The sequence below is a fragment of the Bactrocera tryoni genome, chromosome 1 (assembly GCF_016617805.1).
Source record: "Bactrocera tryoni isolate S06 chromosome 1, CSIRO_BtryS06_freeze2, whole genome shotgun sequence".
In the NCBI taxonomy this organism is placed as follows: domain Eukaryota; kingdom Metazoa; phylum Arthropoda; class Insecta; order Diptera; family Tephritidae; genus Bactrocera; species Bactrocera tryoni.
Genome location: NC_052499.1, coordinates 51,807,801 through 51,822,492, shown reverse-complemented (window position 1 = coordinate 51,822,492; position 14,692 = coordinate 51,807,801). Strand labels below are relative to the sequence as shown.

At 37.3% G+C, this 14,692-nt stretch overlaps 2 protein-coding genes across 2 annotated transcripts; both read right to left on the bottom strand.

The window, feature by feature from the left end:
* Positions 1-2,389: 2,389 nt before the first annotated feature.
* Positions 2,390-5,399, bottom strand: LOC120766362 (V-type proton ATPase 116 kDa subunit a1-like). Its single transcript, XM_040091792.1, has 6 exons — positions 5,346-5,399; positions 5,116-5,254; positions 3,155-5,020; positions 2,834-3,077; positions 2,598-2,769; positions 2,390-2,532 (listed from the first exon to the last, which is right to left on the bottom strand). The coding sequence occupies exons 2-6, from the start codon at positions 5,230-5,232 to the stop codon at positions 2,439-2,441; spliced, it is 2,493 nt and encodes an 830-aa protein (XP_039947726.1). The 5' UTR covers positions 5,233-5,254; positions 5,346-5,399; the 3' UTR covers positions 2,390-2,438.
* A 2,607-nt stretch (positions 5,400-8,006) lies between these two features.
* LOC120777245 (V-type proton ATPase 116 kDa subunit a1-like) lies at positions 8,007-10,755 on the bottom strand. The gene is made up of 5 exons (XM_040108441.1): positions 10,639-10,755; positions 8,717-10,579; positions 8,435-8,636; positions 8,198-8,369; positions 8,007-8,137 (listed from the first exon to the last, which is right to left on the bottom strand). The coding sequence occupies exons 1-5, from the start codon at positions 10,753-10,755 to the stop codon at positions 8,044-8,046; spliced, it is 2,448 nt and encodes an 815-aa protein (XP_039964375.1). The 3' UTR covers positions 8,007-8,043.
* Between the last annotated feature and the right edge of the window lie 3,937 nt (positions 10,756-14,692).

Below are 14,692 nucleotides of genomic sequence, written 5' to 3'. Positions count from 1 at the left end.
TCATATATATTACTTACTTACTTAAATAAAAAGAATGATACAAAATTTCCAAAAAAATGCAGTCATTCAAAATTTTTTCTTTTTTTTTATGAGTTTATATGGGTTTCCCAAACATTTGATCAAAAGCTATAAAAAATAGCTGCTCAATGAGTAGTTGGTTTCTTTCCAAACTCGTTTTGGCAAGAAATTCAATTGACGATTGTAGCCAATTCTTATTTTTGTCACGCAGAAATCGCTTTTCCCTTCTACCTTATTAAATTTATTCTTAAACTCAAAAGCAAATATTTTAAGCGTTCTTTGAAAACTTGAGAGTTTTCCTTCGAATAACCGTACGTTTTTTAACTCTTCTTTTAAATGCTCGATTTTTTTAGCCTTTGTCCTACAACTGATATTGTTCCAAATATTTAAAAAGAGATGTTCTTTAAAATTTTAAATTAAAAGAAAAGGAAGTAATCAAGTGCTAAGTTCGGGTGCAACCGAACAGTTTATACTCTTGCAACTTCCAAGAATCAAAACCAGACCATCGAAATCCAAGGAACTTTAGAGATACATAACATATACCGACATATTCGGTATAAGGCTTGTTAGAAAAACGAAAGTCATTATTTGTAGTCTCCCATATACTGGGTTATTATCATGCCACATACTAAAAGACTGCTCCCTGGGTTTCATTAAGGTACCTCACAAACAATCACCAATCATATGGAGTCGGCCGGATGTTCGGAAATCCTGACATTAATTATGTGGAGGCTAGTTTCAGTTTTCGTTCTATTTTATCTAGTTTAGGCACAAAGATACACCGTTACCAGTGAAACATGTTCTGTAATTCCATTGGGATAACTCAGATATTGGCCAAAAACCTTTATATTACGAATATGAGGACTCAGGAAACTATTGACCCGATTGAAACCATCTTTGACACACAGACATATTATTGTCAGGAAAAGATTATCTCTGAATTTCAAAAATATATCTCACACACTGACCGATATTTTCTGTCAAAAGTCAAATATAGCTAACGGGGTCCACATATTCGGTACCTAAGGACTTGAACAGGTTTTGTTTAATTTGAACAATTTTTGGTCACAAGGTAGAATACTTTAAAGACATTATTAGTGCAAAATTGTATACCATTATATTAATTACTTGATATTTATGTGTTCACTGGAAATTGAGAGAATCAAATGGAATTCAAAATTGTGCTATATGAGAGCAGGCGGGATTGTAGTTCGATTTCATCCATTTTCACAATGTGACATAAGAATGTAAAAAATGTCACGTACTAAATTTTGTCGAAATCGGTTGGTCGGATCCCGAGATATTGGATTCAACCAAAAAGTGGGCGATGCCACGCCCATTGTTCAATTTTCACAATGCCTTTCATAAAAACCGTCCTTACCATCTCGGATATATGTCTCTGGCATATTTTGTAATTGTTTTATTGTGCTTAGTAGTTTTCAAGAGTACCGTTATATGAAGAGAGGATGGGGTTATCTTCCGAGCCTTGTTGTTGAAACGAACGGCGGCCGTCAGAAATGGGTTTAATGAGTTTTAATGTGATCGCACATAAAGAGTTACGATGGATGCCGCGTATTAGACTGCGGACTTCAATTGGTACATCTCCTGCAAAGCCGAACCGAGGCAGGCCATTTTTTATCATTTACAAGATGTCAACTACATCGAGAGTTGGGTCAAACAGAAACAGAGCTCCACAAAATCGAATTATTGAGTCAATTCGATGTCGATACAGAAAAATGGCCTTAATTGGCGAGGAAAAACTATGGCCTTTTCCATATTAGTCGAATTAGTCTACGAACTAAAAAAGTCACTCGGCGAGCAGATTTTGCATTTATATATTTTAAACTGTAGACAGTAGTTTGAAGACCTCTGGGTCTAGTGTGTCGAGTAAAAAAAAGATTATGTTGAGAAAAAATTCATTATTTTTTTTTTTCGGACCACCGTTGTATTGAATGAATCTAATCTAATCTATCATTACTATATACTCAATGTTCGTTTAGATTTTTTCACGCATATGAGGGTTTCTGCTAGATCTCTCATGCCAAAACATGCATCTTCGCGTTAACAAATGTGGATGGTTGTCACGTGTAAAGTGAGCTAGCTACAGTATGATTGCTCTTCTTGTGCGCTTTATGCCATAGCTGTCAGGCACACACTCGATAACTCTCTCAAACATAACTTAACTAGTCAGGGTAAACTTTGATCCAAATTTTGGAACAAGAAAAAATATTAAAATACGATTCCATTAAATTTTTACTCTCTAATATATAAAAATATAAGAGATAATTACGATGTTATTCAATTTAATACAATTTAATTTTTTCACTGCACTTTGCAAATAGCAATATTAATTGTTTAATAATAAGTCGAAAATAAAGATTTTGAATTTCACATGCTCATGTTATTATAAAGGAACAAAATTAATCATCTTCAGTGGCTTCCATAATGGCCTTGAAGCTGAATGGCTCGAAAGCATGACCAGTGCCGGAGTAGAATTTCGACATGAACTCGACCCTGAAATATTGAGAATACATACATGTATGTAAAATTAAACCATATAAACTGTATATTTCACTTACCAATGTAAACGCAGCGTATGCAGAAAAGCTGAAAGGCCTTCCATAAATATCATAATGGCTATGGTCAGTAATGCCCAAGCCCAGAAAATGAAGTACAGGCCAATTGCGCCAGCATAGCCGCCAAAATGCAGACCCTTCTGCATAACCATAAGCCACAGCACATACGATAATTCTAAGAGAGAACAAAAATAAACCATTTATACTAAAAAATTTAAATTTTGGCCATTTGAAATTACCCGCATGTGCCAAAGATAGAGCCCACAACCGTAGATACGAGGCTGTATGCGAAATGGTACTCAACACATACTCAATGGTGTGAATGGCCTGGTGAATCCAAACTTCACTCATGGGCTCCTCCTCCTCCTCGTCTTCATCCTCGTGATGCGCATGCGGTACGGGATCCGTAAGAGTGGCCTCAATGACAACATCGCCTTCTTGGATCTCTATCTTATCGATAACTGTCAATGGTTCACTCTTTACCTATTCGAAGATGGTTGATTTTTACATTGATACTCTACCTATCTGTAGTTTATTTAGTATTAAATAGGGAAACATACCTCGAATGCCCGTTTGCACTGTATGTATAGAGGTTTGCCAACCAACATCCATGGTATGCAAATTAAGGCGACTATCCAGAACACGCGCTCAAGCATCACCTGACAGGTAAACATGTACATATTACAACCAGCAAGTTGCGGTGACGCTTTAAACAGAATCATATTGATGAAATAAATCAAAACCGAAGGTGCGCATGCCGGCTGATTTGGCTCGTAATCGGTTGTGGGCGAATATTGCACCCATTTGTAGAACATCATGAATGCCATATAGCCGAATAATAGAATCAAGAAGAGTACCTGTGGCACAAACTCTAAGAATATATATGCATACTTCTTGAAATACACCATATTCTCCACCGACAGACAAACACCGAAAACCATGTGTAAAACACCGAAAATGATGGACAATTTCATCTTGTAGGAGTTGTAGAAGATAATCTTATTGGCCGCCAACTGCCAAATGGGATCCATACCCCACGGATAAGTGCCGATTGTGGATGTTGTGGGATTAAGTTGCAAGTTGGCATTGGCTAACACAGTGCTGGTATTGTAATTTATGCGCCATTTCGAACCAAATACATTGAAGGATTTCGAAAAGGTGTCATTATAAGTGAAGCCCGTGTACATGGAGAAGAGACCGAGCAGCATAATTATATAACGACCGCCGAACATGATGCGCCAAATTTCACCACCCTTCATACGCATCAGCCGTTTTTCATCAATCACCATCCAGAAACCAATCAAGAACATAATGAAACCGTGACCCAAATCACCAAACATCACGGCAAAAAGGAATGGAAATGTGATGCAAGTGTAAAGCGCCGGGTTCACCTCGCGATAACAGGCCATACCGTAAGCATTGATTAGCGTTTGAAAGCCGCGCGTAAATTTATTGGTACGATAATAGGTGGGTGGAGTTTTCTTTGTTTCCATTACCGTTAGAAATGAGCTAGTGCTGCCCGTTGTGGCCGAACCATTTGCGATGGTTTGTTGCACCTCCTCCAGATCCAAAGTCGGCACCCAAGCCTCACCAATTAAACACTTGCTGGTCACATCGATATTAAAGTAGTTCAATGTATGATATATCGCCTTCATTTTCGTAATTTTAATGGACCAATAGGGCAGGTGTTTAGCTATACCTGACAATATGACATTACGTTGATCCTCCGTCTGTTTCATCACCAACTTTAAGTCTTCCAAACGTGTTTGTACACCCTTCAGCATATCTGCACGTTCATCGTGCGCATTCGGACAGGGATAGAGCGCGGCATGGAAACCGGTGCACACCTTCTTTATACGTGCATTCAATTGCTCACCCTGATAGAATACCACAAAAGCTGACTTATAAATCATAGCACCGGTGCGTGGATCTGACAGCGGCTCTTCGATGTCGGCATATTTCACCAACATATTACCACGTGATATACGCCAAAGCATACGCTCAAAAGCAAACAGCCGATGACGGCTCAACACACCAGCAACGAAACCCAAATGACCGCGATGTTCACCAGTGAATTTGCCGCTGTTCGCATGCTCCTCCATATTGAGAACGGTTTGTTCAGTGAAAAATATTTGCGTCTTTTCTAGCACTTTACTGAGTTCAGTGAGTTCCAGCAAATTGGATTTCAAGTTAACATTATTCTCCGCCATTTCGCGTATCTCACACTCGGCCTTCTCTAAATTAGACTCCAATTCGTATACCTCGCGTGGATTAGGCGCACCGGGTATGTCGTCAAAAACATCTTTCAGCTTAAAGCCATCTGCCTCCAGTTCTCTGGTGATATAACGTATCTGGCGTTCCATTTCATCGCAGCGACGCACCTCGTTCACAAACTTGCGCTGGAAATTAGTAACATCCTGATTTAGCTGCAAGGAGAAGAACGCATGGCAGATTAATATGTGGCTTCCGTGCGTAGAAAAGTGGAAATGAATATTGAGTAAAATTTAATTTTTCAACTTACATCGCGAAACTGCACACAGCCAAGTTCACCCAGATCTGCCATGTTATTGTAAGCCGCCTCTGGTGCCAGAAAGACTTGACACAGCGTCATCTTTTCGCTGCGGAACATGCTCCCCATGTTTGTGTTTTTTTGTATCTACCTGTAAGGACAGCGTTATAACATTTAATATTTCTCCTTTACTCCTTCAGTAACAAAATTCACTTTTCTTCAACTGCCAACTCTTTACTCACCTCAGTGCAGCACCGTTACTATTTTTCAAAGACTGCTTCCACTGCCACTGCCAGACCAACACTGAAAATTCTTGCTTACTTTTACTTCGTTGTAAAATGAATAATCGTAAAGTATGGGTCTTCAATAGCCAACTGAGTTTCCAATCAATCAAATAATCACTAATTGCGGATTTCACACCCTACATACGGTCTATAAGTCTATAAGTTCAGCATTGAATGAACTGAGCAAGAGTATTTGCTTTAGCAAGCGTTTGAGTCTAGCGTACTTTGTTAAAGAGATAGTTCATTGAAGAATTAAATTTCAAGGATTACTCTAAAATGTTTCCCGGTTTAACTCAGCCCTTACAATTGAAGGGAAAATCAAAGGAAAAAAAGAAACATGCGCCGAAAAGTGATAACCTTATTTTCGCATATGAATTATGATACCCAAAATTGTAATTGGAATTACCGATATGAAACCGTAGAAAAGTAAAGACCATTTTGGGATACTCTCCCATGTCATTTATCTTCTTTTATTGGCGTTTAAACAATTTCGACCACATTAAGGCTCTAACTTGCACTTCAATCTTTCGAGAGGGGTTACATTTTGCCATAACGTCAACCTCATTTGCTTTGTTTCCTAGCTATCTCAACTTTGAACTCAGATATGCTTTCAAGCAACCTTTGTATTATCAAATGTTTAAATTTAATTTTAATAAAAAACAAAAATATCCACAATTTATAGAAAAAATAATATTATACTAAGCAAATAACAATCAACAAATCTGAAGTAATCAGAGTGCCCGCTCTTACCACCAGAATTACCCTCTTTTCTAGCGATCTTAACTAAGCTATTGTCTTTACCAAAGTATGAACGCGTGAAATTCAAGGAAATTAAAAAAATAACTTAGCTAATTTACAGACAACTTGAGCTACACCCATCTCTCTCTCACTCTCTTTCAATGAAGAAACTTCATATATGAAATCGGTCATATAATCCTGTCAAATATTGCCTTCGTCAAATAACTTTTAATGGCTTCAATGGAACCATGACGCGAACCAGAAACAGTAGAAGTAATGTAGATATTTTCTAAACGAAAAATTTCTTCTCGAAGACGTATCAAAACTGCAAAGTAAAGGGTGATCCATTTTAAGATTCCCTACTTAAAAAAAAATCCCCGAAACCTCAAATTTAATAGAGAATGTTTTAACATTCAAAAGAACATTTTTTGGCATTTATTTTTTTAAGATTATCTCTTTCAAATGTTGGCAGCGGCTACGTCTCAGATGATCTATACTTGTTCGGGCATTTCGCCTGGTAACTGGCAAATAACACGCGTGATGTTTTGTTTAAAGGCTTTAAAAATTGTCCTCATCGCTAAACAAAATTTGGTTCGAAAATGTCGGATCTTCTTGGAACTTTTCAAGAACCCATAGAGCGGAGCGATGTCGCTTGGGAAGATCTAGCGGCTTTAGTTCTTGCACAAGCTGTATTTTGTACGCTTTCGATTTAAGATCTCAACGTAAAATGCGCCAAGTCTATGGAACGACAGTCCGAGTTGTTGCGAACGGCGCCGAATCGACTCTCCACGGTTTTCGTGTACACACTCAACTACGGCTGCTCTGTTTTCATCAATGCGTGCTGGAAGGCTTCTAAGTTACATTTAATGGCTCAAGTATATATGTATAAATGCGCTATCATAAATATATCACATCTACCAATTGTAGGGTGTTTAAATCGTCTTTTTCATATATTCTTAAAAACAAATTTAATCCTTCATACCGATTTATGAATTCTTACGATTTTTGGTGCACCAAAAACCTCATTAGAAACCTAATTATGGCATCTGACTGTATTAAAGAATACATATTTTCCATTTCCCTTTGATCTAAACATAAAAATAATCCCGTTGATTGACGAGCACCAAATTATTAACGCAGAGTGATAAGGCGGCTCATTAGGCTGGGCTAAGTGAAATCTTTCAATCAAATTCGATAGTTTCGATTAAATGTTCGTTCAATACTGACCAGCAAATACAGTCATAATATGGTATTCAAAAATATAACTTCCAATGCGCACAAGGTGAGTGTTGAATAAATAACGGAATTATGTGTTGATAAAAAAGTGCATATTTTGAAACAGTGAAATGAATCGAAATGATATATGATATTCTAAAGAAATATTTATGTACTTTAAAAAAATAGTTTATGTCTAAAAAGCATAAGTATCACAACAACAACGGAAGTAATAGAAAAAAAGTGAAAATTTTATACACTTTTATTTGAATTTATTTATTAAATTATTGCTACAACAAAAATAAGACTAAGTCTTGCTCGCATTCCATGTAAAACGGTAATTTTAACGAATTTTTTGAGACAATTTTAATTGAGAGACATTGATAATTGATTTTTTTCTATATATTTTGTGGATGTTTTTCATTTATAATACCGAATTAAACTGCGCGAAGACAGTTCCATATAAGTGCAACCTGAAAACGCAGGAAAGAAACAAAAAGTTGTTGAAAGTTTATATTAAAGAAACTTCTCCGAGAAATATATGAAATACGATAAGAAATGTCGGATTGGAAGTGAGTTATATACAAAAGAAAAACAAATTCAGATTACTCATATGGATATACAGTGTTGTGTCTAATGAACTTTGAAATTAGGAACAACAATAACTGATTAATAAAATTATTTCGTATATTCTTTAATGAACTCAATCATCTTCATCTTTGTGCAATAACACTTTGAAACTGAAAGGCACAAATGCATATCCGGCGCCAGTATAGAACTTGCTCATAAATTCAACCCTGAAAATACGCACCCATTAAATTTGAGTAATATAACACACCAAAAATAGACAAACTTACCAATGCAAACGTAAGGTATGCAAGAAGGCCGACAAGCCCTCCATCAAAATCATAATAGCTATGGTAAGCAAAACCCAAGCGCCGAAAATAAAGTATAAAGCAATGGCTGCCGGATAGCCACTTAATTTAAGGGCCTCCGAAAGTACCATATTCCAGAGTACTTCAGAAAGTTCTATTAAAGGAAGAATATAAATAAAATAGCTACGATTTTCAAACAACACGATGTGCTGAACGAACCTGCATGCGCCAATGATAGAGCCCACAAACGCAAATAGGAAGCGGTGTGCGATATAGTACTTAGTATGTATTCGATCATGTGTATAGCTTGATGTATCCATATTTCGCTAATTGGTTCATCGTCCTCTTCGTCGTGCACATCATGGCTGCCGCCTTCCTCTGCCATTTTACCTAAACTTGATATAGTAATTTGCCGCTTGGCCTGAAGAAAGCGCATAATAATATGCACATATTTTAAATTTTCTTTAACAATTATTTGGAATTTCATGATTACAAACTTACACGAAGTTTCCGCGTAGCCATGATGTACAACGGTTTGCCTAACAAAATCCAAGGAATGCAAATTATAGCCAATACTACGAAGATCTTCTGCAGTGACGGCTGTGCCACGAACATGTACTCGTCGCAACCTGGTAGCTGTGGTGAATCGCTAAACAGCATCATATTGATGAAATAAATGAGAACGGATGGCGCACAACCGGGCGAATCGGGCAAATAATCGGTCTTTGGCGTATATTTAACCCATTTGTAGAACATCATAAAGCACATGTAGCCGAAGAGTAGGATGAGGAAAAGTATTTGCGGTATGAATTCCAAGAATATCAGCGAATACTTCTTAAAGTACATAAAATTCACCACAGACAAACAAACGCCGAAAATCATATGAGCCACACCGATAATAATTGACATCTTCATTTTAAAGGTGTTGAGAAATATAATTTTATTATCAGCCAATTGCCAAATGGGATCCACACCCAAAGGGTAAGTTTTAAAAGATGCAACGCCTGGATCTAATTCTAGGCTGGGATTTGTCAAGACGGTGCTGGTATTGTAGTCTATTCTCCAACCAGAGCCGAAAATGTTGAGCGACTTTGAAAATATATCATTATACAGAAAACCAGTGTACATGGAGAAAAGTCCCAAAAGTAGTATAATATAACGGCCGCCAAAAAATATATTCCAGATTTCACCGCCACGTTTCCTACTCAAACGATCCTCATCCAACACCATCCAGAGCGCAAATAGGAATATGCAAAATCCATGTCCCAAATCACCAAACATGACGGCAAACAGAAAGGGAAATGTTATGCAACTGTAAAGCGCCGGATTCACTTCGCGATAATTGGCCATACCGTAGGCGTCGATGAGATGTTGAAAACCATTTGTAAACTTATTGACCCGATTAAAGGTTGGTGGTGTTTGTTCGGTCTCGAGCTCATTCATAAACGACGGTAGCGTGCTGCCGGCAGCAACCGAACCAGCTGCGAGCGCTTGCTTAACATTTTCCAAGTCGTTTCTTGGCACCCAACCTTCACCGATTAGACATTTTTTGGTCACATCTATATTGAACATATTCAATGTATGATAGATGGCTTTCATTTTCTGCACCATGACCATCCATCGGGGTAAGTTTTTGATAGTGTTCGATAGCACTAAACGTCTATGATCAGCTGTTTGACTTATCACCAATTTTAAGTCTTCCAAACGGATCTTCACACCACGCAACATATCTTCGCGCTCGGCATGCGCCGCTGGGCAAGGATACAGGGATGAACGAAACCCGTTGCAAACTTTCTTGATACGCGTATTCAACTGCTCACCTTGATAGAAAACCACAAAAACGGTTTTGTGAACCTCAAGACCGGTATATGGATCTATTAGTGGTTCTTCCAAATCAGCACGCTTAACATAAATGTTACCGCGCGATATTCGCCAAAGCATGCGCTCGAATGCGAACGAGCGCTCACGATTCAGTATGCCGGCCACGAATCCCAATTGGCCACGTGATTGCGCGTGTGCATCATCGCTACCAAACTGCGACGGTGCGTCCATGACATCACTAAAGAATGTTTGCGTCTTCTCTAACACTATGCACAGCTCGTTTAACTCGGTGTAGTTGCTCTTGAGGTTGACATTATTTTGTGCGAGTTCACTTATTTCTGTCTCCACTTTATCGAGCGTGGCCTCAAGTTCGCTAATATCACGCGGATTAGGCGCTAGCGGCAGATCATCAGTCAATTCGCTCAGTTCAATACCATCCTTTTTCAATTCACTTTCAATGTAATGCAATTGACGCTCTAGCTCATCGCAACGACGCACTTCGGTTACGTAATGACGTTGAAATGAATTGACATTAGCGTTTAGCTAAAATAGCAATTTTAAATAAGTCTGTGTAATAATTTCTATGGAAGAAATGAACTCACATCACGAAATTGCACACAGCCGATCTCGCCCAGTTCGGAAACAGTGCTATAGCCAGCTTCTTGTTGTATGAACAATTGGCATAGCGCCATCTTTTCGCTACGAAACATGTCCCCCATTGTGAAGCTTTGCTAAAGTATAGATATTTAGAGATTTATGAAAAGTGAAAGGGAGAAATTAAATCATTATGGAACCCAATAATATATAAGTGCATAGGTCAGAGAGCATACATACACATGTACTATATAACTATTTATCGAACCTTACCTTGATATGGAGAAATATGATTTAATTTCAGGTACAGCAGGCTATTCTAAGATTTAGAAAAATATATAAACTGATCAATTTTCACTTGAACTGAACCCTGTGCGCCTAAACCGATATTTTCTCAAACTTTTTTTAGGTACGTGTGAAGTTTGATCTCCATGTTGTCTTGAAATTTGAATTGGTGTGTGTGATTCCATTGTATCACGACTACTGGGAATTCTAGTTTATCAAGAACACCAGTTTTTGAATGGTGTCATCGAAAACTTGCCTCATTCGAGTCATATACCTTTGAACATGGCGAATACATCGAAAAAGTTAAAGAAAAATTGTCGTATTGGCATCAAAGAGATAGCAGAGTGTCTCAACATCTCTAATAGATCGACTTGACACATTTTGGTTAATGTTTTGGATATGAATTGTGTCACATTTGACATAAATTTTTTGTTAAAGTCGCAAAGTTTTGTTAGTGTCGCAAAAGAGATGCATGACAACGTAGCTGAGGACCCTACATTGATCAAACACCTCATTCTGGTGATTTGAGATGGGTTTGTGAATATGACGTCGAAACTTTTCGACAATCTAGCGAATAGCGTTCCAAAAATGGGCCGAAACCGAAAAATCCACTTCAAAAATGGTTAAAAATCAAGGTTATGCTTATCGTTTTCTATCATTACCGTGGTGTGGTTCACCCTGAATACGTTCCACAGGGTCAAAAAGTTTATAAGAGATATACCTTGACTGTTTCGATGCGTCTACATAAAGCAATACGTCATAAACGACTGGATTTTTAGGAAGATAACTCCAGGATTTGTCGCCGTCACAGTCTAACATGATTTTGACTGACCCTTTGGTCAAACTCGAAACGAGAGTCATCGCTCAGCCACCGAATTCGAGTGACATGGGTTTGTTAAAGCTACTGAAAGTCGGTCACTGAAGGCACCGAAGGTCGAGACTTATAACAAGTGTATACAAAATTTTATTAAGCGTTGATTGTATTGACACAAAAGTAGATTAGAAGTCGATTTTTTTTTTAATTTGTCGATTTTAGTCAGTCCGGTTCAAATTTGGTCGGAGAGTATACAGCAAGACTACTATTCAAATTTTATTAATGATATTGTAAAAGCTTTCAGTTTTTTCTCTTTCTTAATATTATTTTCCAATGATGATGCTCATGAGATGATCAGAGTGCACTTGTTCAAAAATGTTTTTAACCGGACTTTGACTCATTAAGCAGACATTGGGACTGAAATTTTATTTAGCCTTTTCGAACGTAATCACCAAAAGACTTGAGCATAAAATAGTAGACAGGATGATTTCAAAGTATACATTTGCGCTTTAAAAATACCTAATTGAAACCTCTTAGCTCAAAGCTGCTACGATTTTGAATCAAATTCTTTAAAATAATGTCATTTTTGCAGTTCTTTTAACGCCATTCGCCGATTTATATACTTTTATTAATCCTGGAAGTAGATTCCTCTTGGCGTAGGTGTAAAGTTTTTATACTCTTACAACCTGTTGATACAGAGTATAATAGTTTTGTTAACCTAACGGTTGTACGTATCACCTATCACCTAAAAAAAGTTGATCCGGATGACTGTCTGTCTGTCCGTCCATACATGCAAGCTGTAACTAGAGTAAAAATTGAGATATCTTGATAAAACTTGGTATACGGGCTTCTTAGTACAAAAAAACTGCGAGTTCGTAGATGAGCGTGATCAGACCACTGCCACTCCCACAAACGTCATCAACCTATAAAGTGCTATAACTAAGCACTAAATTAAAATATGAAACTGTAATTTGACAATGGGGATCGCAGTAGCAAGCGAAACCTGTGAGAACAAATTTTGAAACAGTAGGTATGGCCCCGCCCTCACTCTCCATATTACGGTACTGTTAAAACTACTAAAAGCGCGAGAAATCAGTAATGAAATATGCCAGAGACATTAAATTTTACCACCGAGACAATATGAGAAGGCTTTATGGGAGCCGGAGTAAAAATTGAACGATTGGCGTGGCACCGCCAACTTTTTGGTGAAATCACATATCTCGGGACTCGCTCGACCGACTTCGACTAAATTTAGTACGTAACATTCTTCTCATATTCTTACGTCAGAGTGCGAAAATGGGTGCAATCGGACTGCAATCACGTCAACTTCCCATGTAACACAATTTTAAATTTTACAAAAATAAAAATAAAAAAAAAAAATTGCACTAATAATTCCTTTAAAGTATGCTACCATGTGACTAAAAGTTGTCCAAATCCCAAAAAAACTGTTCAAGCCCCTAGCTACCGAATATGAGAACCCCAGTACGTATAGTTGCCTTTTAACCGAAAATAATGGTTTGTCAAAAAAGTCTTGCGGTATATTTATTGATTTTTTTTTTTATTGAAATTGAAAAGAATTTTTGATGACTCATGCCCATCTCTTGACCGATGCTACGGCTGCTACTATGCCGGTCTCTTTCGACCAATTCAGCGATTTTATCGTAATTTTCGACGACAGGCCTTCCGGAGCGTGGCGCATCTTCGACCACCTCTCCACCAAAACGAAAACGTTGAAACCATCGTTGTGCGGTGGAAATGGAAACGGTATCGGGTCCATAAACTGCACAAATTTTATTGGCGGCTTGAGATGCATTTTTGCCTTTATCGTAGTAGTACTGTAAAATATGCCGTATTTTCTCTTTATTTTGCTCCATGTTTGCGACGCTGTAACTCACGAACGACTTAAAAGAAACGACAATCAATCAAACACGTGTTAGCGTGAAATGAGCTTTCCAAAAAGGTATAGCATGACCCGATGCGATGAATAAAACTAGAACTACGCTCTTTCAGCGCCAACTAGTAGCGAAAATACCGAAAGACTTTTTTGACAACCTATTATGTTTCAATGTATGCAATACACAATTGAAATTCAGAAAGAATCCTTTCCTGCCGGAAGTTATTCTGTACATAAAAAATGGCTTAAAACGGGTCAATACATCCCTGAGCCCTCATCCAAAGACTTTTAAACTTCCAGGTGACTTTATGTTCGGCCAATATTTCAGTTAACTCTATGAAAATTACAGAGCCTGTTTTACTCAAAACAGTATAGCTTTATGGATCAAATAGTACCGTATAAGTAATATCAGGGTTTTAGAACATCCGACTGTGAGCTACCTGAATGAAACCCAGGGAACATATTTGTAACATGTGGCATGATAATAGTTAATAGATGAAATAATTTTCGTTTTTCTAACAAATGTTATGCTGAATATGTCGGTCAATGTATAAGTTATATAGAGTACACGTATATATAAAAATGATTGGATTCCTATTCTCTGGTAGACGGTTTGCTCCTTAAGCTATTTCACTGGCTTTGCTTCTTGCAAGTTGCAAGAGTAGAGATGTTTTAATTTTTACTTCTTTTTCATTATTAGTGTCCGTGTGCTAGTTTCAGAACTTCTCAAAAGGCTGTTTTGATATTCTAATGCTCCCAAGGACCGATATGCATCAATTCTTTTAATATTTTGATATTCACAAGTTTTCAGCTTGTTTTTTATGATTCGAAAATTTTACAAAAAAATATATATTTGCCTGACTAGTCACGTAATAATCTCTGGATCGCTGGATCTAAATCTTATAGCTAAATTATAATTTTTTATTATGTCTAAAACACAGATTACTATTAAATAATATTAAAACGAAAAAAAAATTATTAAATTATTTTCTAAATGCTTATGATTGACCACGAAAAAGTTTAATTACTTCATATAAAAAAGATTTCTGTATTAGCGCAATTCATCAAA